This window comes from Protopterus annectens, chromosome 2.part1 (genome assembly GCF_019279795.1).
Source record: "Protopterus annectens isolate FY-2018-M chromosome 2.part1, PAN1.0, whole genome shotgun sequence".
NCBI classification, from domain to species: Eukaryota; Metazoa; Chordata; order Ceratodontiformes; family Protopteridae; genus Protopterus; species Protopterus annectens.
In genome coordinates this window covers 1,446,799,254-1,446,824,048 of record NC_056729.1, presented here as the reverse complement: position 1 = coordinate 1,446,824,048, position 24,795 = coordinate 1,446,799,254, and the positions used below count along the sequence as shown (strand labels likewise).

The following is a 24,795-nucleotide window of genomic DNA, read 5'->3' as shown; positions in this document are numbered from 1 at the left end:
TGGGAAACCAGGACTGCAACAGTGAATACACTCGAACATCTACATTTATGGTAAGTGTACACAACTGTACTATGTTCTTCGTGTTTCACTGCTGCAGTCATCATACTTGGGTTGATTCCCAAAGCTGAAGAAACAGGTGGAGGCAGTCAAGAAGAGGTGGGGCTGGCTAGAATGCCCTGCAGGAATGCGGTTGCAAAACTTGCCCTGGATTTGGAAAAGATAGGCAGGTGGTAATGCTTGGTGAAGGTGTGAACAGAACTCCATGTTGCAACCTCCAGGATGTCCCTGGTAGGGACCTGTTATACAAATCTTGAGATACCAGCATTACTTTAATCTTCCCTGAGCAGCAAGTGTGAACAATCTTTTATGTGAATGCCAGTGACTGAAAACATGAATACAAAGCTGCATGGAAATACAATGCCTGGTTAAAAAAGTATCAGCCAAGATAAGATAGTGCTTATGAATAATTCCTCTCTTTATCAAGGCATAATTATTAATATAAATAGATATATTGAAAATAATTCCTCTAATAATCAAATGTCAGACAACAGATGCAAACTAGCTATAAGACTTCGCAGTGGTTTTTAGAATTGTTAGCTCAGCCACTTGTTAGGAAAAAGACAGAATGGAAAGGTCACAGCAGCCTGAAACAAGGGTCACACACTGACACACTGATGTATTGTAAGAGCAGGAATGGCTTTTCTATTAGAAGTTGTATAAAACATGTATTAATCAGTACTTTTCTATTTCGATCAAATATTCCTAAATTATATGTGTAAAGAATGCAAATAATGTAAAATACATGATTTGTACAATGTACATATATGCCATTAACATCAAAGAATCAGGAAATGTATATTGTTCTACTTCACACATTATCTATAGAATGAATGACAGGAGCAGATGTTGTGCCTTGCATATACATGCTGCAAAGCTGCAGACTTATATGAAGTTTTTATTAAGCTTTTGTATTGCACTACTTTGTAAGTTGCAAACTTTCATTAATTCTGAATTATTCAACAGTAGCAATAATGTAAACTGCAACTGTAACAATAATAAATACTCTTTAGAAATGTTATAAGACAATTAAGCAGGAAGAGCATATGATGACAAAAGCAAGCTGAAGCAAGAAATGATTACTCTGTACTTGTATACCAATAAAGGAAAACTGTCTGCTGTAGCACTTTTAAAACAACTTTTAAAATAGTTGCATGACCAACTTAGGACACAATGTATATCCAAAGAGGCAGGACTGCATTTGTCAAGAACTGTATAAAAGTAATGTACTCACTGATGTATTTGTCAATCAGATACATAGTCAGTCAGTAAACCAAGTCAGATACATGATTTGTCAGTCAGTTAAATCAGCCAAATTAGCTAGTCAAGGAATAATAAAAACTGTACTGACCCTGGGATGCCTTGCTTTGCTGATCATTTATTTTTCTTGTTCTTCTAGCTGTCTGTATTTTTTCCTCATAGGTGCAGTGCTTGTAGAAACGTTTACAAGACCCCTCTGAGAAAAGCTGCAGAGTGGCAGTTGCCCTAGTGGAATGTGTTCTGACCCCCTCTGGGGGTGATTTCCCGTGGTGTTTGTAACAGAAATGGATACAGTGTGCTATCCATTTGGAAATGGTTTGTTTTGATATGGCCTTGCCCTCTGCTCCTGCTGCAAAGCTGACCAGTAACTGGTCAGGTTTCCTGAAGAACTTAGTCCTATCCAGGTAGAATCTGAGCTGTCTATGCACATCTAAAGAGTGTGGGATCCTTTCCCCCTTATTTTGAGGTGTAGGGGAAAAAAGGTGGGCAAATGAATAGATTGGTTGAGAGCCACATTGGAGACTACTTTAGGCATGAAAGTAGGGTTATAGTCCTGAGGGAGACCCTGTCAGCATGGAAAATGAAGAAGGTTCTACAGCCATGAGTGCTTGTAGCTCAGACACTCTTCTAGCTGAAGTGATGTCCAGAAGCAAGGCTGTTTTCCAAGAAAGGAATTTTAACTCTGCTGAAGCTGCAGGCTCAAAGGGGGGAAGCGTGAGCTTTTCCAACACAAAGTTAAAGTCCCAAGCAGGGGTAGGGGCTCTTCTGGGTTGCCTTAAGTTGTTAGCCCCTCTAAAGAACTGCCTGATGAGTGGGTGTGAAAATAGAGGTGTCTCTGTGCTGTAATGAGCAGAGATGGCAGAGGCATGGATTTTAACATAAGAGAAGGATAGGCCCCTGTGAAGCAGAACTGCTAGGTAATCCAGGATGAGAGGTAAGGAGGGCTGTGCTGGTTCAGCTCCTTTATTCTGGAACCAGGAGCAATACCTTTTCCACTTGTCAGCATAGGATTTTCTAGTGCTGGGTCATCTGGCTTCATGTATAATGTCCAGGACTTGCTTACTTTTGCTGGCCACTGGAGGAGAGGGCAAGGAATAAGCCAGGCTGCCAGGTTCAGGGTCTACAACTGTGGATGCAAGAACTCTCCCCTTTGCTGCGTGAGGAGAGTTGGAATCTGAGGGAGGTGCCATGGAGTCAATGGTGACAGGCTGCACAACAGTGGGTACCAGTGTTGGCGTGGCCAGTCTGGAGCAATCAGGATTGCCCTTGGTCTTTCCTCCCTTATTTTGAGTAACACCCTTGAAAGAAGAGGTATAGGGGGAAATGCATAGATCGAGAGGTTTACCCATTGGAAGGATAGGACATCCACTTTCCAGGCCTTGCTGTGAGTTTCCCTGGTGCAGGATTTGCTGAGCTAGTAGTTGTTGTGGGAGGCAAATAGGTCCACCTTCGGGGTACCCTATTTCTGTGTTATGAGGCTGAAGGTGCTGTGGTTTAATTGCCACTCATGTGGGTCTAGGAGATTTCTGCTTAAGGTGTCTGCCAGAGACTTTTGGTTGCCTGGCAGGAATTGTGCTAGCAGGTGAATCTGCATGGCTAAAGCCATGTGCCAAAGGGCCATGGCTAGCCTGCATAGTGGGTAAGAGTGGGTTCCTCCCTGTTTGTTGATGTACCACATCCCTGTGGTGTTGTCTGTTTTGATTAGTAGAGGCCCCAGAGAGAGTAGGGGTCTAAAAGCTGTCAGAGCAAGCTGAACAGTTAGCATCTCTTTTTGGTTGATGTGTAGATGAATTTGATTTGGGCTCCAGTGGCCCTGAATGCACCTGCCATTCAGGTGTGCACCCCAAGTATAGTCTGATGCATCTGTGGTTAGGGTCTGGGCAGTGTGGGATTGTGAAAAGGAAGTCCCTTGTTGTAGTTGCATGCTGCTGCCAACTAAAGAAAATCTTTCCTTAGACAAGGTATCATAGGTATAACAGTTTCCAGTTCCTGAGAATGTTGACACCAAAGGCTTTTTAAGTACCACTGAAGTTTCCTCATATGTGGTCTGGTATAGAGAATTACTAGAATGCAGGATTTTCCTTGCGGATAACTGGGTTCTGGTGGCCAATTGAGAGATGTAGCCTGTCAGATACACTTCTTTTTCTGGAGTAAGGAAAGTCATCTGGGATGCTGTGTCCAGGCTTGCTCCCAGGAATACAATTTTCTGACTGGGGACTAGTTTGGATTTTTTTTTATAGTGTACCCCAGTGAGGTCAGTACATCTTTTACAAATGTCAGGTGCTGTAACAGTTTTTCCTGACTGTCTGCCTGAATCAGGCAGTCATCCAAGTAAAGGTAAATTTGAATATTTCTTTGTCTGCAAAAAGCAATGGCTGGAGCCAGGCATTTGGTGAAAACTCTGGGAGCAGTGGATAAGCCAAAGGGAAGTGCAGAGAACTGCTAATGCATAGATCCTGCCCTGAAATGTAGAAATTTCCTGCAAGAGTCTCTGATTGGGAAGTGCAGATAGGCCTCTTTTAGGTCTAGAGTGGCTAACCAGGCATCTTTGGATAGCATAGGAAGAAGCTGCTGGAGGGTGAGCAGTTTGAATTTTGGTACCACCAGGAATGTGTTTAGAATGGATGGATGTAGGATTGGGCAACAGGTGCCCTCTTTTCTGGGTACCAGAAAAACTCGTGAATAGAAATCTTGGCCTATCTGGAATGCAGGAACAGGTTGAATTGCCCTCATGGAGAGCAGGGAATGAACTTGGTTTTGTGCCTCTGCCCACTGGTTTGGAGGAAGATCTGGGAACCCTTTTGGGGTTGGCAGTGTGTGGAAATAAAATTTGTACCCCTGAGACACTATGTTGCGGACCCATCGATTGTTGGTGATGGAGGTCCAGTTTTTTTGCATGGGAGCAAGTTTTACTCCTAGGGGCACAGGCAGGTGGGCAGAGGTAAGAGATGGAGTTGAAAAGTCATTGTGAATTCTTTCCATAAGGGGTGGCTTAGCACTCCCTGTTTTAGAAGTGGAGGTACTCCATTGCTTAGATCTCTGCAAACCCTGAGACTGCTGCCTGGGGAGGTCTGTTTCTCCTAGGTCTAGTCGGAGGTGGCCTTGAGGGGGCTGGAAAGGACCAATGTTTTGAGGGGCAATGCCTACTGAATCTTGGAGGCTGGACTTGCAAAAAAACTTTAACTGTCTGCATAGACTTAGCTTTTTCTTCCATCTTTTTTAGAACCTCTTCTGTTTTGGTGCCAAACAGATTGTCTTTGTTCAGTGGTGCATCCAATAATTTTGATTTGACACAATCTGGCAAGGTCTATTCCTTAAGCCAAGAATGCCTTCTAAGTACAGAACCAGTGACTGCTGTCCTGCAGGATGCTTCTAGGGCGTCAAATCCACATTGCAGGGTATGCTTACTAACTTGGCTTGCAGAATGCATGAGCTCCTGTAATTTTTTATTTCCTGCACAATCAGTGAAGGTAGATAGTTTTTGTTTAATAAGTGCCATAGTATGTTGCTGGTATTTCAGCATGTGAAACTGACAATTTAATGCTCTAATGGCAAGAGTTACAGAGGTGTATAATTTTTTACCTCATCTGTCTAAAGCTCAGAAATCCCTGTCCGCGGGGGTGGGCTTCTTAACTGTGGTTGCTTTTATTCCCTTAGGTCCTTGGGAGATGACCTCTGGGTCAGCAATAGGATTTTTGAAAAGAAATTTGTGAGAGTCAGGGACTCTGTAGTACCCGTCAGGTTTTCTGGGAGCAGGAGATAAGAGTATCAGAGTTAGACTGGATTCCATATAAACATCATCCACAACATCCAAAGCAGGAGGAATAGCTAAGGGTCTGTACTGTGGTAAATCTAAAAATTCCCTGAGTCTCTTTTTAGACTGAGGATAATCCTGGCATTCCCAATGGAAATGCTCTCCAAAGGTATGTAGAGATTCACTAAAAGAAAAATCCTCTGGTGGAGAGGCAGAAGGAATGGATTCCTCTGCATCTGAATTCTCATAAATAGATAAGGGCATGTCTTCATAATCAGAAACCTTAGAGTCGTCGGAATCTTGCTCAGATAAAGCTGCTGGGGACAAGTCTCTTTTTCTTTTAGCTGGGGTAGGCTGGCTTCCCCTAATCAGCATTAGGTCTTCCGCCATTTTAAGCATCTGAGATTGAGGCATGGAAGCAGGCGCTTGAGGTTGGGTTGTCGGTTCTTTAGGCGTAGTTCATACTCTGGGCCTTAGAAACTTGGTAGCTTTAGAAAGAACTGAAGAAGTGAAAGAAGCCATCGGATTTTGTTGAATATCAGTAGTGTGAAGAACTTCCTCAGAAGCCGGTACCTGCACAGCGGCTCCAGACCCATCCAAGGTAGACATTCGCAGGTTCCGTAGAAGAGTCGTGTGGCATACCTGACTCCGAACTGGTCTCGGTTGCAGCCTGCTAATCCATCGAAGCGGGCATCAGGGGGCTGCGAAAGCACCTCACTGAGTACCGGCAAACTGGTGACTAGCTTAACGGAAGCGTTGTCAGCAGTTTTGGACCCGTGCGGTCTGTGTCTGTCTTTATCCTTATGTTTTTTTCGGAAGATCGGTAGTCGGATGACTTACCGAAGCCATTTCAGAGTACGGAGATAGAGAGCGAAAGTATTTAGCTACGATAAGGGCCCGACGACATATAGTTCGGGCGTTGAACAAAGCACAAAACTGGCAGCAAGGGACGTCATGGTCTGGGCCAACAGGTGATGCAGTAAGAATGGAAATCTCGGTGTGGTATTTGCTTTCCACAGACGAGACAATTGCTAACTTTTTCTGACATCACTTAGAGCAAGAAAAAATGATCCCCAATGGGGTACTTAGCTTTAGAAGACTTCAACTTCAATTTCGGAAATGAAAACTCAGGTAGTGGCCGACCGGCATTCGTCCAAACTGCTTCTGCTTCAGGCTCCTCGGCAAGAAAGACTGATGTAATGGCATCGGCTTGCCTGTTTTTATACCACTGACGACCTGAAGTCAGTCCTGGAATGACAGCAACTGACAGAAATACCAAGCCTCCAGTATTTGGGTCGACTGAGGGCTACCCCTGGCAGGATAACTGACTGAGGGCTACCCATGGCAGGGTAGCCCTAGTGTGATGACTGCAACAGTGAAACACGAAGAACATCTTCCTCATCATCCTACCCACATCTGTCTCAGATAGGCTCCTGGAGGACGGAAGAGAAGAAGCCATTGAGGAGGGCCTAGAATATCTTCTGGACGACTGTTCAAGAAAAGGAGATGGCAACCTAGAAGAGATATGTTTCAAAGTCAGAGGTGGCCTGTGGATCTGAGGAGATTTTTCCATCCAAAGCTTCGGATCCCAATGGGTAGGACCAGACTTTTTCAAAAGTTCTGCAGGCAGCTCCGACGAAGGTGATGAATTCATGGTCAAGGTGGAAGGATGATCAGGAGACCTTTTACAAGTCTCCTTGTCCTTAGAAAGAGATTCACCCTCTTTATCAGGTTTTTTAGAGGTTTGAGCCTCAGCAACCAAAGGAGAGGATTTGGAAGGAAGAAGACCTCTCAAATTAAGCTTATTCTTCCTATCAATTAAAATCCTGGAGTTAAAGCTCACACAAATGTCACACTCTACCTGTAGATGCTTTGGACCCAAACAGTATACACATTCCTTTGGTCATCAGATTATGGAATCTTTTTTAAGCCAGAAGGCTTATCTGACATTTTTCTAGAAAAAAAATAAACAACAATAGTACAGCAAAAGTACAATAACAGAACAAAAAAAGAAAAAGCACAATTTCATGAAAGAAAAAAAAATGGACTTTTTAATCTAAATGTACATCTGCCCAAGGTAGAAAAGCACATAAAGTACCTTTCCATTTACATTATGGTAGACTTTTAGTTGGCCATTCATGGGTACCTTTTAATGCAATATGTCGCAGTCCCCATTACTTTTTCCATGTTTTTTCCTTCCATGACTGTTGGCTATTAAGCCCCCCCCCCCCATTCTGGATGGAAGGTCATCCAAGCAGACACAGATGTTGGTTCAGCCTACATCAAAATCTCAGCAATAAGAGTGTTAAGTCCTTGACCCTCCCTTTGGGTGGGAGATGTGTGACCCAAGTCATCACAGGGTCTACTATGCCTCCTCAAGCATGTGCATGCGTCTGTGCCCCTGCTGAGGAAAGTTACCTTGTTTGAAGATGAGTGAGCCAAATGCATGCCCAAGACTGCTCCAAAATGTACCATTCCTTCCTCTAAGGAGAGACATGCCCATGTGCATGCTCCAATACATACCCATGTTGCTAACAGAAAGTACAGTTGTGTACACTTACCATAAATGTAGAGATGTTCTAGTGTATTCACTGTTGCAGTCATTACATTTGGGTTATCTGCTTGCAGTAGCCCTCAGTCGGCCTGATTAACAAAGTCTTGGGTCCTGTGTCAGTTGCTGTCCCTTCTTCCATGATGTCAGGTCGTCAGGGGTATAAAACATGCAGCCGACGTCATGACATCAATTTTTCTTGCCTCAGATGTCAGGTGACCCCCCCCCCCCCCCCCCCCAATGGGAAGCAATCAAATCTATAAATACAAGGATATACCTCCAACAAAAAAGCAAATACACCAAAAAGCTTTTAGAGCATAGTAAGTGAGAGTAAAGGTATAGCCAAAAGAAGAAAGGGGGCTGGAGGGAGGGTAACCAGGACTGCAACAGTGAATACACTCGAACATCTACATTTATGGTAAGTGTACACAACTGTACTATGTTCTTCGTGTTTCACTGTTGCAGTCATTACATTTGGGTAGATTCCCAAAGCTAAGGTTGGGAGGAGGAATTTAAATAGAATGAGGACCAGCTATAAGGCCCTGTAAGACTGTAGTGGCAAAACGAGCTCTGGATTTAGAGAAAATTGGCAAATTATAATGCTTGGTGAAAGTATGCACAGAACTCCAGGTAGCAGCTTCTAGGATGTCCCTAGTAGGGATGCCCCTGAGAAAGGCTGTAGAGGTAGATGCAGCTCTGGTTGAATGGGGTCTGATGCCCTGTGGGATAGGTTTTCCATGGTGCTTATAGCAGAAATGAATGCAGTGGTATATCCATTTTGAAATGGTTTGTTTTGAAATAGCTTTCCCCTCTGTCCCTGCAGTAAATGCCACTAGCAGTTGTTCAGATTTCCTTTGAGGTTTAGTCCTATCCAAGTAGAATCTAACCTGTCTGTGCAAATGGGTTAGGAAAGAAGGTAGGCAAATGAATGGACTGATTAACAGCCACACTGGATACCACCTTGGGCATGAAGGAGGGATTGGTTCTGAGTGACACCCTGTCTGCATGAAAGATGATGAGAGGTTCCACTGCCATAAGGGCCTGTAATTCAGATAGCCTTCTTGCAGAAGTGATTGCTAAAAAGAAAATTGTTTTCCAGGAAAGTAATTTTAAATCTGCAGTAGCAGCTGGCCCGAAAGGAGGAAGAGTGAGTTTCTCCAAGACAAAGTTAAGGTCCCAGGCTGGAGTTGGAGCTCTCCTGGGTGGCCTTAAATTTTTGGCCCCTCTGAGGAACTGCTTGAGCAGTGGGTGAGAGAAGAGGGGAGGCTCTGTGCTATAATGAGCTGAAATGGCTGAGGCATGAATTTTGATGGAGGAAAAAGACAAGCCCTTATGAAGCATCTCAGTCAAGTATTGTAGAATCTGAGGTAAATTGGGCACTGCTGCATTCATTCCTTGAGACTGGTTCCAGGCACAGAATCTTTTCCATTTTGCAGCATAAGATTTTCTAGTACTAGGCCTCCTTGCCTCTAAAATGATATCCATCACTGATTTACTGAGGGATGGTAAAGGAGAGATTAGGTAATTAGCCAGGCTGCTAGGTTCAGGGTTTGAAACTGAGGGTGCATGATCTGGTTCTCCTGCTGAGACAACAGGGAAGAAGTCTGAGGCAGGTCCCATGGAGCCAAGTGTGACACACTGTGCAAGAGTGGGTACCAGTGTTGGTGAGGCCAGTCTAGTGCAATTAAAATCATCCTTGGCTTGTCCCGTTTGATCTTTAGTAGTACCTTGGAGAGCAGAGGTAGAGGAGGAAAGGCATAAAATGATAGGTTTCTCCACCTGAAGGATAAAGCATCCACTTTCCAAGCTAGTTTGTGGGGAATCCTTGTGCAAAATTTGTCCAGTTGATGGTTCTGGGGGGAGGCAAACAGGTCTATATCTGGGCTCCCCCATTTGCTTGTCAACATGTTGAAAATCCTTGACTCCAGTTTCCACTCGTGTGGGTCCATGAGGTTTCTGCTTAGTCTGTCTAACAGTGTACATTGTTTTCCTGGCAGGAATTGAGATTGTAGATTCACTTGGTAGCTCAAGGCTGTGTTCCACAATGCCACGGCTAGTCTGCAGAGGGGGTAAGAATGTGTACCCCCCTGCTTGTTTATGTACCACATGACAGTGGTGTTATCCATCTTTACCATTAGTTGTCCTGGAAGAATGCAGTCCTTGAAGGCTGTCAGAGCATTCTGTGCAGCTAACACTTCCTTTTTATTTATGTGCAGGTGCATTTGACTTGGGTTCCATTCGCCCTGAATGCACTTCCCTGCCAGGTGAGCCCCCCATGCATAGTCTGATGAATCTGTTAAGATTTCGGCGGCAGGGGGTAATGTGAATGGCAGTCCCCTGTTTTGGTGGCAGGCTTCTGCCCACCAAAGGAACTCTAGGCGTAGGCAAGGTATGATAGGAATCCTTGCTTCTAGATCCTGTGAATGTTGACACCATTAGCTTTTGAGATACCATTGTAGTTTCCTCATATGCAGCCTTGCATATGGAATTAGAAAAATGCAGGAGGCCATGAACCCCAAGGCTTGCAGTATTTGCCTTGCAGATAGCTGGATTTTTGTGGCCACTTGCTTGAAGTAAGTTGTCAAATGAATCCATTTCTCTGGCGTGAGGAAAGCCATCTGGGAAATTGTATTCAAGCTTGCTCCCAGGAATATAACTTGTTGACAGGGTACCAGGTGGGATTTCTTTTCATTTACGGTGAACCCCAGACAAGTCAGTACCCTTTGAACAAAGGCCAGATGATTCAAAAGAATGTCCTTGCTTTCTGCCTGAATTAGACAATCGTCCAGGTATGGGTACATTTGACTATTTCTTTGCCTGCAAAATGCAATGACTGGAGCTAGGCACTTTGTGAATACCCTGGTTGCAGCAGATAAGCCAAAGGGCAGTGCAGAGAACTGATAGTGCACGTAGCCTGCTTTGAAGCATAGGTATCTTCTGCAAGACTCCCTGACAGGGATGTGCAGGTATGCTTCTTTTAAGTCTAGTATTGCCAACCATGCATACTTGCCTAGCATAGGAAGCAGCTGGTGAAGAGACAGCATTTTGAATTTTGGAATCACCAGAAAGGTGTTTAGAATAGAAAGGTCCAGGATAGGATGCCATGTATTGCCTTTTCTGGGTACCAGAAAAAGTCTTGAATAGAAACCTTGTCCCTTTTCCTCTTCTGGTACCAACTGAATAGTCCCCATGTTTAAGAGAGAGAGTAATTGATTTTGGGCCTCTGCCCACTGATTTGGGGGTTGATCTGGCCACCCGTTTGGTGTTGGTAACGTGTGGAAATGAAATCTGTATCCTTGGGACACTATATTTAAAACCCATTTGTCCTGGATAATGAGTTCCCAGTTTTGGGCCTACAGACCAATCTTTCCGCCTAAAGGAGCATTCAGTTGGGAAGTGCTTGGTAGTTCTAAACGTAAGTCATTGAGACAGTTTTCCATAGGGGGGAATCTTACTACTCCCAGGTTTGGGTGTGGAAACCCCCCACTGCCTAGTCTTGTGTGTCCCTTGGGACTGAAACCTGGGTTTTGCTGTGTCTCGGTTTGGCTTGAGAAGACCTGATGACAGCTACTAAGTAAGGCAGGACCAGCTTGAATGTCACACTGATGGGGGAAGGGATGTGAATTTAACATGTGTACCAATAACACTTTGTTTTACAGCACAATAAACCACTCCCATGCCTGATAAAAAGTATATATATATATATATATATATATATATATTTAGAAAGCTTGTGAGGAAATTATTACTCTTTTTGTTTTACTTGGATCTCTTGTCTGTGTAAAGGATTTTCGATTGGAAACAGACTGCCTGGCTTGCTTGGATTACTTTCAAATACTTATAATGCTGTACAATTATATATTTTCTATTATTAGTTTTTGTTTTGTTTTGACTTGAGACGAGTTTACGCTCGCTACTTCTACTACTATTGTCTGATTTGATTAATATACAGTGATTAACTAGAAATATATGGACTGAAAATGTTCCACACAGAGAAGTTTCTTACACTGTTTTGTTTTTGGACCCACAACACTTTAGTGGGTTGTTTTGAGACTTTGGGGATACCACTGAGATTACTTGTGTTTTGTGTGTGGATATTAAATACAGACACACCTTATATTTTGGATATAAAATACTTCTTCAAACAAAAATAACCAATTCTTCATCAAATTTGAAACATTAAGCAGAGGATCTTTTACATCAAATATATAAAAATAAAACATATGCAAAATGTAACAGGCAGTCCTTTATCTGAATGCAATAATGCCTGACAGGGTGGGCATATGATGGAAGTAATTAACATTCCAAGGCTAGGGAGGCCCTCTGCCTATGGTGCTGGGCTTCACAACACCCCTGGGCTGTCTGTTGTTTCTTTCCAACAACCTTGCTTATTTTCTACCACCTACCAATCAGAACATATCAAATTGGCAGCAGATAGTTCAGTTTATTCAGTCTCCATACCAATAAGCTGTTCTATCAAAGAAAACATGTACCAACTATATGAGAAAAATGTCTCATCATATCCTTACACAAATATGGGAATTTCCCCTGATTTTACAAACTACAGACCCCATTGCCATTATTATCACCTCTATCAAAAATTCTGGAAAAACCTATAGATACCCATCTAGTAATAACATTCTCTCCCCAGCCAACAGGATTTTTGATCAAACAACAGCACAACTACTACTACTACTTCTTTCAGATTTTTCCCGATTAGGGATCGCCACAGCAGATTCACCTGTCCGCTCATGATTGGCAGTGGAGTTTTTATGGTGTTGACGTGCCAGCCCAGCACCCAACCTTCCACAGAAGGCACACACACGCACGCATTCACGTCTAGGGCCAACTTAGGGTGCCCATTCCAACTACAGCATGTCTTTGGGATGTGGGAGGAAACCGGAGTACCCGGAGGAAACCCATGCAACCACAGGGAGGACATGCACACTCTGCACAGAAGGCACGCCAGCCGAGGACCATACCAGAGAACTTCGTGCTGTAAGGCAGCAACGCTAACCGCTACACCACAGCGGCCGCCCAAACAGCAGCACAACTACTGCCCTCTTTAATTTCACCAATGCATTCAACTTCTACAGAAATGCTGGCAACCTAGTCTCGTCTATCTATCTTGAACTATCCAAAGCAGTGTTCCTAGCTATTGTAATCTGGACACTAATAGTGCCATGTTATTTGGTCAACTGGTTTTCTCACAGATTGTGTTCTACATTCAGAATTGCAAGACAGCATTCATCCAGCTGGTGTAATTTAAAAAAAAATAAGAACCACATGAAAGATAACTGAAATAAGTGGAAATCCTTACAACATTCTCTCATTTGACGTGAGAATGAAATTTACAAACAAATCACAATATCTAATGACTTGACCAATAACCACAACTCTCTGATATTAACTTACCCACAGCAAAAACTATTTTTTTCTCCTCCATTGTCAACTTTCCTTCTCTCATCCCAAATATTCTTCACTTTCCTACTCAAAATCAAATCAGGACCAAAGTTATACAGTAAACAATGATTCACTCTTTCTTTAGCTGCTCTTAATTTAGTGGCCACCTAAGTAATATTTTCCAGCCCACATTTATGAAACTTTCTTCCAGTTGTATATCTAAACCCCCTATCCCATATACTCTGGCTGTCTTATCCTGATTAGAATCAAACACCAATGCACAAGCTGTCACCATGTAAATAGTATTCCTAGCTTTAGTGAGTGCAGCCAGTCAATGAGGCCTAGTTATAGTTGGAAGGGTTATGTTTGAGGGTATTACTAGGCAGGATGCTTGGGGTGGAAGGTGGTGAAAAGTATACTGGAACTTAGAAAATTACCACGTTGTTTACAGGACTAAATTTACTTTTTTTTATTTTGAAACTGAATTTGTCCACCAACAAGTCTGTTATTTTGCCAGACTTGGCGAATGTGGCCCCATTAACCACCAATTCAGCACATTGGTGTGTGCTGCTCTTGAGGTTTTTGACACAGCTATAGAAGGCCTTATGGTTATCTTTCACCTGGGAGGATATCTTAGGCTCTGCTTGATCTAATTAGCCCTCTTAATTCCTTATCAACTTTAATGAGGGAGTTGATATCTTTATGGAAATTACCTTCCTGACTTTTGCCATAATTGTATTCCTTTTGTTGTACATACTGTTTAATTTGGGATGCCACCAAAGCAGTTTGTTTCTGGGGCTAGTTCTGGGCTTACTTCTGGTAGGTACAGCAGCCTATATGCAGCCAGTGACATGGTTGTACAGAGCTTCTGAGAATAATTCAGCATAGGTTGGTGTGTTCTCGGGGTTTGGAGGGGCATTAACTTTTGAAAAAATCATCACTTAATAACAGGTAATTTGCCTTAGAATAGTTCCTAACTGTTACTGGTTTTAAAGGGATAATGGAGTTAATTTTGATTTTGAAGGAGACAGCTTTATGGGTCGGACCTTACCAGTGAGGACGAGACATTGGGGGGGGGGGGGGGGGGGTGCAGTGTTCTGATGTATTTCTGAGCATGAAGTCCAGTATGTTGGAGCCTCTAGTGGGCGTAATCACTACTTGATCAAGGATGTTTCTATTCACGAAGTCCAGTAGTCTCTGTGCCTACAGATTTGAAGCTATGTAGGACTCCTAGTCTACTGGGGGGTAATTAAAGTCTCCCATGAGTAAGGTGTTAGGTTGGATGCTAAGTGTCTCCAGTAGGTCCAAGTATTCACTATGAGCTTCTTCGGACATGGAGGGTGACTTATAGCTAGCTAGATAGTATGGAATTTTATCCCACGAGGAGGAACTCCAGCATGTCATCCTGGCTGACCACCCTACAGGCAAGCTTGTTGTTGATATATATTGTGACACCTCCACCTTTAGCCTTTGTCTGTGTAGCTACTGGTCAAAAACTGTGGAAGGCACTGAATCCTTGCACTGCTGGGGTACTCTCTGCATCTTTAAATCATGTCTCAATAACTGCACAGATATCTATACTCGAGTGTGATGAGGGCTTGGAGGGTTTGTTATTTTAGTAACACCTTCAGGTTCTTTTGAGTTGATTTTGCTATGTCGGTAGGTTTGTCAAATTGGCACTGCCTAAAAAGGTACTGTGAGGCAGACAAAGACTTAGCCAGTATTCAAAAGCCTAGAGTGGAAAGGTGCAGACCATCCTTGGCTAACCAATGTGGTCTGTTAACCATGTCCTCCTAAGTTGACAACTACTGGATACCCTTACAATGACACCAGAAATACACACAGTTGTTGAAATAAATATTTTTTTGCTCAAATTGTGACACCATCCTTGCTGACAGCAGTACGCTACTCAATGGTAGGCTCATTCCAGCTTCAGACACACAGTCTGAAAGCTACACAATTAAGCAACAACTTCCAAAAAAACTGTTTGCTCCACCGCAAAAATGACACAACGTACCAGTATAAGCACACTTCATTCTCTAGTGCCTCGGCTACAATAAGCCTTCAAGGAAAGCTACACAATGTCTACCTTCATATAGCCCTGGGAGGTACATCTTGGGTCATTTACACCTACATGGACTGTGATGGAATCATACTGGTACTTGTGGCATAAGGCTAAAAGAATTGCAAAAGTGATGTCAAAATTGATAGATATGGATCAACTGCTTTTTGTGGAGGGGTGGCAAACATTTAACAATATTAACAGAACATTGATGATCAAGAGGGAAGCAGAATCTAAGAAAGTACCACTATTGTTGGTGGGTCTTGAAGCAGAGAAAGCATTTGACAGAATAAGCTGGGACTTTATGAGCACAGCAATGGAAGCATTTGCATTCCCTGCTAAAATTATAAGGCTGATTAGGAGGAAATATGAGAGATCAGCGGTGAAAATTAAAGTGGGTGGGTTCTCCTCTCTGATAATTCTGCTTGAGCAGAACCACCAGGCAGGGGTGTCCTCCTTCCCTCTTTGTTATTTGCATTATATTTAGAACCACTGGCAAAGAAAAAAAGGGACAAAGAAATTCAAGGACATAGTTGGTGTGGTAGCCAAGAAAAGCTGGCTCTATTTGCAGATTATATTATTTTATACCTGATAAAACCAGAAAAGGACATTTCAGTGTTGTGGAAAATTCTGAGACAGTTTCAAATCTTTTCAGAATACAAAATTATTAGGCAATAGCGGTAAATTATGTACCGCACAAACTGGTTCAGCAAGATCCATATTTATGGGGACATGATAAAATGAATTATTTAGGAGTATGGATTAAAAATGATTCTGATATGGCAGCTAAGGATATGGGGGAAGAGTCTAAACAAAAGATAACAGAAAAACTGAATAAATGGGATCTCTGTTATATGGATATGGATAGTAAGATACAAGCAGTTAAAATGTTTTTAGTTCCTTTAGTCTTATACATGGGTCAGGCATATTTTTATCAACCAGAGAAGTTGTGGACTGCAACTACTATAAAGCTGAAGGATTTTATCTGGGAGGGAAAGATGCAAAAGTCAGTGGGATATAATGACTCTTCCAATAGAACAAGCAGGCTGGGTTTGCCTGATTTGAAGGGGGTATTTCAGAGCTGCACAGTTAAGGCTCCAATACATAGCACAAGCAGAAACCTATGATTTAAAGTGGAAAGGGATGATGATGAAAACAGGGGGGAAGCTCAAGAAACAAGGAGAGACTGGGATTTTGGATGCAGACCTGTAAGGAGAACAGCAATAATCACATAGAATATTAAATGCACAAAGCAGCAGAAAATATTCTAAGAACTAAGCCAGCACAGAAATGGAAAAAGTAGATTCTGCTGATAGGGATAACTGCAACTTGGGATTCAGACAATAGTCAAAAATGTGCTGGAATTTATTGGAGAAAACTGGCAAAGGAACCAAGGTATAGGGAGCAAATAATTAAGGAGGGAAAGGTACTAGAATGGGAAGATGCCAATAATTTATTTGGACTACTCAGGTTACAGATTGCCTTCCCTATCAAGAATTGATATCAGAGAACAGGCAAAGAGAAAGAAACAGTGGTGGCCCCAAAGGAAAGACCAGCACTGGTAGAGTTTTTTTTTTTTTGTAGAATCTAGAACAGGAGTTGCTGTCAAAAAAGGAATAATTAGTAGAGCATACAAAATATTGCACGACAACTAAAAGAATCATTCAGAGGAGGTTAGAAAGGAATGGGAAGAGAGATTGGACGAGCAATTCACAAAGAAACAATGAGGAGATATATATACTTGTCTCCCAAATATGCAACAAAGTCTAGAAGATTTAGGATTTTTGCTTGGAAATGTTTACATAGATATTTTTATACCCCAAGAAGATTCCAGAGAATTTTCCCTCAGGTAGACAGCAAATGCTGGAGGTTTGATGGGGATGAAAGAAGTAATTGGGAACATATTTCTGGGAGAGTAATGATTTGGCAGAATTTAAAAATTCCCTGTAGACCACTCTATGAGAGATACTGGGTGGGCAAATTGGTGTAACTAGGGAAATGATTTTTCTGAGCTATTACACAGAATCGGAATTGCCCAGACATAGTAAGGCCTTGCTGATTCTAATTACGATGGCTGCCAAAAAAAGCAATTACTAGAAACTGGAAAAAGTCTAAACCAACTATACTAGTAGTAGTGAATATAGTAACAAAGATAAAAGAACTGGAATTATGATATTTAGAAAAGGGTAGGAGCAAATTATATAGGAAATGGGAACTATGAGAACAATACATACAGGGGAGGAATGAGGTTGAAAAGAAGACAATATTTGAATGAGTTACGTATTGTTTGACTGACAATGACTGGGTAGATCATAAGTGATGTATAATGTTTGCAACTAAAATTATGTCAATACGGTCTGAAATGTAAAATGCTTACACAGCTAAGACTGTGTCAATATAGTTTGTTTTCATTTATATAACTATATGATTTATCTATGTCATAAGTAATAATTTAATAAAGATGGTGCTGACTTGAGCACTTTGTAGCCACAGACAAGCTTATGATTTTCAGACAGTGAAGCAACTAACTTATTACTAGACTTTCAAGTGCTAGGGCTGTGACATGCACTCCATGTGTCTGTCACTGCAATGATGCACCAAACTATATCTGAGGTCACGTAGTGAATCTTTTCAGGTGCTCAAGTAGAAGTCTCTTTTTTTTTTTGCAGCTAGACAAGCCAAAATCCAAACATCCAAAAGTTTATTCCTTCTGTATTTTTTAGTGGCAGAGTTGAAATACTGACATTTATGGCAGTTTTTCATATCAAATTCCACAATGCCAGTGTGAGTCTTGGGATGCAATCTGACAGCCACAGGTGCCCTAGGAATGCTTTTTTGCACAGATGATAGCAATGCTCACAAGCCAAACTGTGTAAGTAACCAAAAAGAACTGATATGCTTACAGATCAAGCAAGCTTATACATCTTACAAGGCGGTGTACACCATGGACTGGAATGAGTGTGCAGAGGCCCCAGTGTGGGACCTTCTAACTTTTTTCTGAATTCAGATTAATGATGAACAGCAGCTCAGCCAGGGACACATTACAATCCCTCAGTGTTACATTAACACTCGCTTTAGCTTATTATGCTTTAACTCGCACTCAGCTTTATTTCTGTGATCAAAAGAGCTGCTGAAAGTGCTACTAACTGCTGAAATACGGACTAAACGTAGGATAAACATCATTTAAGGCTGGTAGTTACAGAAGGGGCTAAGTAGATGTTTTAGCTCACAGAAAAATAGCAAAAAGTAAAGGACAAATAATGGAAGAACTTTGTACTCACAGTAAGTTTTGGATTTGTTAGTGATAACTGGAGACAGATCATCTTTTCTGTCATTATTCCTATGACATGTCAATCAGTATTAAATCCAGTAAACAGTAATATTTAAAATCATTAAATTTAAACAGAAAAATCAACAGCTAAACTACCTTTCAACAAGATGAATCTCCCATACCAATACTTAACTAGCATGCCAGGAACAAACTGTCAGCTAAGAATGAAACACCTTATGTAAAGGATTTATCACTTTTAGGTATCTTAAGAATTTAGAGCTAGTGTTCAGAAAAAAATGTACTTACCAAAGGAGGTACTCGAGTGAAGCTGTTTACAAGTGGTATTCTGGCAAGGCTAACAATAATATTCCGCAAGACAGGAGTAAGAAAACCAGGAATACTACAGTTTCTCCAGTGTCCAAATGACAAAACCGACTGTAAGCTCTCCACCATTTCTGCCATCGCCTCACAAGCTGCTGTAATATGCTGCCTTGCTTCTTTAAAAAAATAAAGGAAAGAAGTATGTAAAAGGGATGTAACAGTAAAACAGATTTTCAACTACTAGCATTAGTACATTCTACTAAAAAAGCTCCCCTACATGAGACTTAAATTACTTCTTAATGTATTAAACAGCTAACAATTTACACTGTATAAAAACGCAACTCTTTTACACAACTATAAAATATTTACACAAGCATTGACCAAAACATCTCGGGTAGAATATATATTAGAAATCTACTGTTCTTGTGCTAGAGTACAATTCTTCTCCCTTAATACAGCAGTTCCATACTGCATATTATGAATAAAATGTTAAAGTAGATTTAAAAAAAAACACACACTTTCTCTAACTCATTCATCATACTGTACCTTGAACATACATGCACGTGCTTCTGTTTAACATATTTCGTCAGACAAATGAATATTGCTACAGAGATGCACTGAGGAGAAAGGCCATCTTTACAGCAGGCCAACAATGGCAATGAATGATAAAAAATGTTATGCATTAAATAAATTCATATATTACTAATGATGTTTGGGGAGACAATGGAATAAGTCAGAAAGGTTACTTTGTATTATGTTTAGTATAGTGGTTACACTTTGACAAGAGGCATGATGGACTGGGCTCTTAATTATGAACTAGTTTGGGGAAATTGTGTTTCATCTCTACGTACAGGATCCCTACATTATATTTCATTTATTCAGTACACGGTGGTGGGGGTGAGGACTTGCACTTGTAGAAAAATGAGTTTGACAGTAATAAACTACAGAAAACAACACTTACCCATTAAAATTATAAATGTGTTATCTAGACTAATACACCAAGAACTTCCATGAAAGAAAGGCAGACTTTGCATATACGCATTTAAAGGATGTCTAGCGTCAGAGTATCACTCAGTTGTATATGTAAACTTATTGTAAAAGTGGATGTTCTAATAAATCGCTGTTGTAGTAGCCTAAGCTATGTCCTACCTTAGAGACCAGATAGCTTTCAAAGCTTAAAGGTGCCTCACATAGACTCCGTCAAGAGCTCATGGGGAGCTCCGATATAAATGCAGTTAGAGAACCAAATTACTCAGAGCTTTTCTGCCTAGAAAAGGGAGGCAAGAGCCATGAAAAGACAATGCTAGGACACAAAACCAGAACTAATCGATATACACAAGAGTGGACACATCCACAACCTGACAATACAAAAGGAAAACAGGCAAAAAAAAAAAAGAGATCTGGAGAGAGAGGAGGCTACTGCAACAGTGATCTATTAGAACATCTATCATTTTGGCAAGTTTACTTATACAACTCTACTATGTTCAACAATTAGATCACTACTGCAGTAGCTTCACATACTTAGGTTGAATGCCATAGCTTAGAAAAGTGTGGTAGTGGGGTGTCCTCGGCTGGCCAGCAATACAGAAGTATTAAAGCTGACGTCTTGGGCGGCGCCATCAGGCTGAAAGGACACAGGGGGGCGTCAAGCGAAATACCGCCAGACCTCAAAAAATATTTCAAAAACAAGTGTCAGAGCCATGTCAAAAAGCCTAAAAAGCCCAAAACCAAAAAGAACCACAAACCACCCAGCACCTAACCAACAATTACAAGAACAAAATTTACACCCCAAACCACACAACCACCTCTAACTACAGAGGGAGGGACTGCAACCTGCTAACTACAGGATCTTCTAACTGTAACATTTACATTACTGGTAGGTACAAAACTGTACTATGTTCTTCATCTCACATTGCTGATTCTATAGGGGTAGAATCCCAAAGCAGAGGTAAGGGAGGATAGCAAACTATAAAAGCATTATGAGCTGCCAAAATGCATAAAAACTGAGCAAGCCCAAATAGCTGCCTAATGAATAAAAGAGTGAAAGCATGCTAGAGAAAGAAAGTATGCACTGAACTCCAAGTAGCTGCCTCCAAAATAGTAGCCCACAATTCTAAAAAAGCTAGAGGCAGTAGCCCTAGGCCCCCAAATGGGAATCCCAGAAAGCTATTGGAATCTGACCATGATGAGAAGAAAGCAACACAGAACATCAAATTTAGAAACTTAGAAGCAGAAATGTTTGAAACCACAATACCATAGTTTGAAAAAACAAACAACTGCTGAGACTGCCTTGAAAACAAATCTGCCTGCCAACTGCCTTGCACTCATCTGAACGCTATCAAAGTGTGCAAAAATCAAAGTAAACAAAATGGGGGTTTTATTTTTGGCCTTTGTTTAAAAATTTGGTTTAAAATAGTTTGGTTTGAAACAAACATAAAAAACACTTAAAAGATAGAGAAAACCACTTTAGGGAACAAATCACTTGTAGAAAAGACAAACTATCCTTGTGGAAATAGAAGAGGCTCACGCCAATAGGGCCAAAATCCATGAAAAATTCTTCAAAAGTGACAGATAATAAAAAAGGTCTAAGAGGTAGGCTCAAAACAGCTCGGAGCAGTAGGTGAGCTCAAAAAGGTTGTGAGTGAGTTTCTCAAGACAGGAGTGAGAACTGGGTAGCTCTGGTCTATTATTGGGGGTCTGCTTAAACAAAGGATGAGAAAATAATGAGAAAATAATGAGAAAATAATGCAAATAGTGCTGCACATAGTGAGCAGAAGAGAGATAGACACCTATTGTCCAGAGGAGAAGTAAAAAATTAAGAGCAACACTTAAATTAGGTTTAAAAACACTTAAAAGTTAGTTAGAAACATCAATTCCAATCTCTGTACTCCAAATTAAAAACTTTCTTCTAGGCCTAACTTTCTCTTGTAAAAGGCCTCTGGCCTCCAAAAATCAAAAGCTGAGACTTCACTGGTTTAAAAACAGATATGTTTAGATGCAGAGAGTGAAGTTTGACATTGAGTAAGAGTGAAGTTCTCCTGAGGAGAGAATGGATGGAAGGAGAAGAGCAAAGAGGGCAAGGAGGCTCCCGATCCGGACTTCTCAGTAATGGGTACCAGTGCTGTACCAGCCAAGGCCAACTGATAAAATCATGGTTGGCTTGTCCTGTGTCTGACCTTCCTACCTTCTCTTGGGGAGGAGAGGGTGGTGGTGGTGGTGGAAACACGAAGATTGCTCCAATTGAAATAGAGAGAGAGAGCATCCACTTTCTGTGGGTGGAACCCTTTGTGCAAAAAAACTTTGGCAACTTAATTAGTGGAGAAGCGTAATAGATCTATATCTGGAGTTCCCATAACACTGTCAAATCTTGAAATACATGAAGATCCAGTTTCGACTGTCCTTCAGCCTGGACGAAGAGACAATTGAACAATTGAAAGAAGAAAGATTTTTTTTTGTCCGTTCAAAAGGCCATCTGAGATGCATCTGAGATGTCTCTCACCCAGAAGCACATGTCCTCCTGAGAGGGTACTTACTGAGACTATTTTGTTCACAGAATATACCCCTAGGCATCTTAACACTGCCATCACATACTGTAAATGAAGAAAGTTCGTCCTTTTCCTGAGCCAGAATCAGGCAATCGTCCAAATAAGGATGAGAACTGAATAGAAAAGTCCCAGCCACCAGCGATACTTCCTGCAGAAGCCCAGATAGGAACATGAAGGTAAGCCTCCCCTTGAGATCCAGAGTCAATCCAGTGATCTTAGCCCAGCCAGAGAGGTAAAAGCTGTTGTGTAGTCAACATTTGAACTTGGGATGTTCAGAGATTGGTGAAACCAGAAGTGTTCCAAAAAGTCTCCTCCGTTGGTTTCTTCTTTACTAGAAACAGGCCAGTACTGGCCTGAAAAGAGTTCTGGCAGCAGGCAAGCTAGTAGTTGTATAACTCCTGTAGAGAAGTAGTTTTTTTAGTCTTTAGTCTTGCTGAGGAGGAGGAACGGGAGGCGTGCCTTTGAAAGGAAAGGAAAATAGGTATGGAAATAAAACTTGTAACCTTGGTATATCCATTCACCATTTGTCCTCCTGTATTAAAAACTAATTTTCCTTGAAGAGTGCCAAAAAGGTGTGCCAGTGCTGAAGGATCTGAAGGATCTGGCAGCTGAAAAAAAAAAAAGGTCAGGAGGCCTGGACTGAAGGACTGACCCCCCCCCTGCCCTCAGGTGAACTCAGATTGCAGGTGAACCTAGGTCTCTGAGGTCTGAAGACCTGCCCTACCTACCACCCTTAGACTGACCCCTAGAAGAAAGAATCAAAGAGGATACCCCCACCCCTTAGCAGCAAATTCCTACTAAACTTGGGCTGAACTTGCAAAAATCTTAACAGTCTGTATAGACTAGCCTTTGTCTTCCATTTTTTCTTCAAGACTGACACAGGAAACAACAACACTTCAGACTGCTGCAGGAGCATCCAAAAATCCTTGTCTTAACATGGTCAGATAAATTCTGATCCTTCAGCCAAAACAACAAAGAATGATAATCCTATATCCTCTGTACAAGAAATACAATTATTCACTTTTTTTCTGACATCGGTATACACTGGAGGGCAGAAAAAACAAAAATTCCCCAACGGGTATGCCAACCAACTTGGATTCCTATATGGCGTGGTCTTGCGCTTGTACCCCCTGGCGTCTGATGTCAGTTTAAAGCGCCTTGACGCCAGCCTAATACTTACTTTGGTATTAGGGCGACCCGAGGAGATCCACCCATATGTAAGGACTGCAGCAATGTGAGATGAAGAACATCATAGTATTGAGATGGAAAAAGTAAACTAAGAATCCAGACTGAAAAATGGTCATGTTCTGGACTCGGAAAACAAATCCAGTTTGTAGTGCACTGTGGTTGTACAGTGAACCATGCTGTTGCCTCTAGAATGCTTGTACAGTCCACCACTTTTTCAGAAAGCCAATGAAGAAGCCAATGCCTTACTGGAATGGGCCCTTACCATATCTGGAAGTGGCTTATTATGGTGAGTATAACAAAAGGTAATAGCATGAGACGTCTATCTAGAAATTGCTTTAATACTGGCTGTTCTTTCCTCTTACCTTCTTAACTGGCAAACAGATCGTCTTTCCTGAAGGTCGGAGTTTTGTCTAGGTAGTATCTGAACTGCCTGTGGACATCCTGTGTGTGAAGAACCGTTTCTCCCCTCTTTTTGGCTTCACGAAGAAGACAGGAAATTAATAGCCTGACTCACGGAAAATTCTGAGAACACAAAAGGGTTAGGGCTCAAAGAAACTCTGTGCATGTGAAAAATGAGGTAGGGTTGACTCACCATAAGAATTTCTAACTCAAGATACTCTCCTAGCAAATGTAACAGCAATAAGTAAAACAGTGTTCTAGGTTAAAAACCTGAATTCAGCCTGATAAGCTGGTTCAAACTGAAAAAAGAGTAAGCTTTTAAAGCACAAGGTTAAGATCCTGACTGAACGAAGGAAGGACCCACTGTTATCTGGGCCAAAAGGGAATCACCACCACAGTTTTCAAAGTCTCAGTAGAAAAACAAAGAGGAACAGTCCCATCTATGGGAATGAGAAGCTGTCTTTCAGGCAAGTCTGTAAGGTGTCCTGAAACAGAATTTCCTTGGATGACTTTTCTGAGAGAAGACAAACAGATCAACTTGAAGTATAACCCATAGTTGGATCAATTCTTTAAAGACCCCATGATAAAGTTTCCATTTGTGAGAGTCTGTCCTTTTCTTTCTAAGCTTGTCAGCTCTGTCAGAAAGTATGAAGCCTAGACAGTTAAAATGAGCTGAGTTGTTAACTCACAAGCTATCATAGCACGTCTGCAAAGAGGGTATAGTCTGGTATTCTCCTGTCTGTATATGTAACACATCACTCTGGTATTATCTACATAAACTAGCAAAAGTCCTGGGGATCAGAGATGATTTAAAGCTTTCAAAACATTGATCATTGCCAACATCTCTCTGACATTTATGTAATTGTCTGTCATGAAGGTTCCACAGAACTTGCACTTTTAACACATTGGAAACCATTCCCCATGCCAGGTCTGATGCATCTATAGCAACAGACTCAGACTAGAGAAGAGTCAGAAGGGAGAATG

At 41.6% G+C, this 24,795-nt stretch overlaps 1 protein-coding gene across 4 annotated transcripts in view; it reads right to left on the bottom strand.

The window, feature by feature from the left end:
• HTT (huntingtin) overlaps nt 1-24,795 on the bottom strand; it is a 4,811,037-nt gene that overhangs the window by 890,358 nt on the left and 3,895,884 nt on the right. For all 4 annotated transcript variants that reach the window (XM_044062924.1, XM_044062926.1, XM_044062925.1 and 1 more), the window contains one exon: nt 18,665-18,855. In XM_044062924.1, coding sequence (XP_043918859.1) covers nt 18,665-18,855 — 191 coding nt within the window. The remainder of the gene's footprint in view (nt 1-18,664; nt 18,856-24,795) is intronic.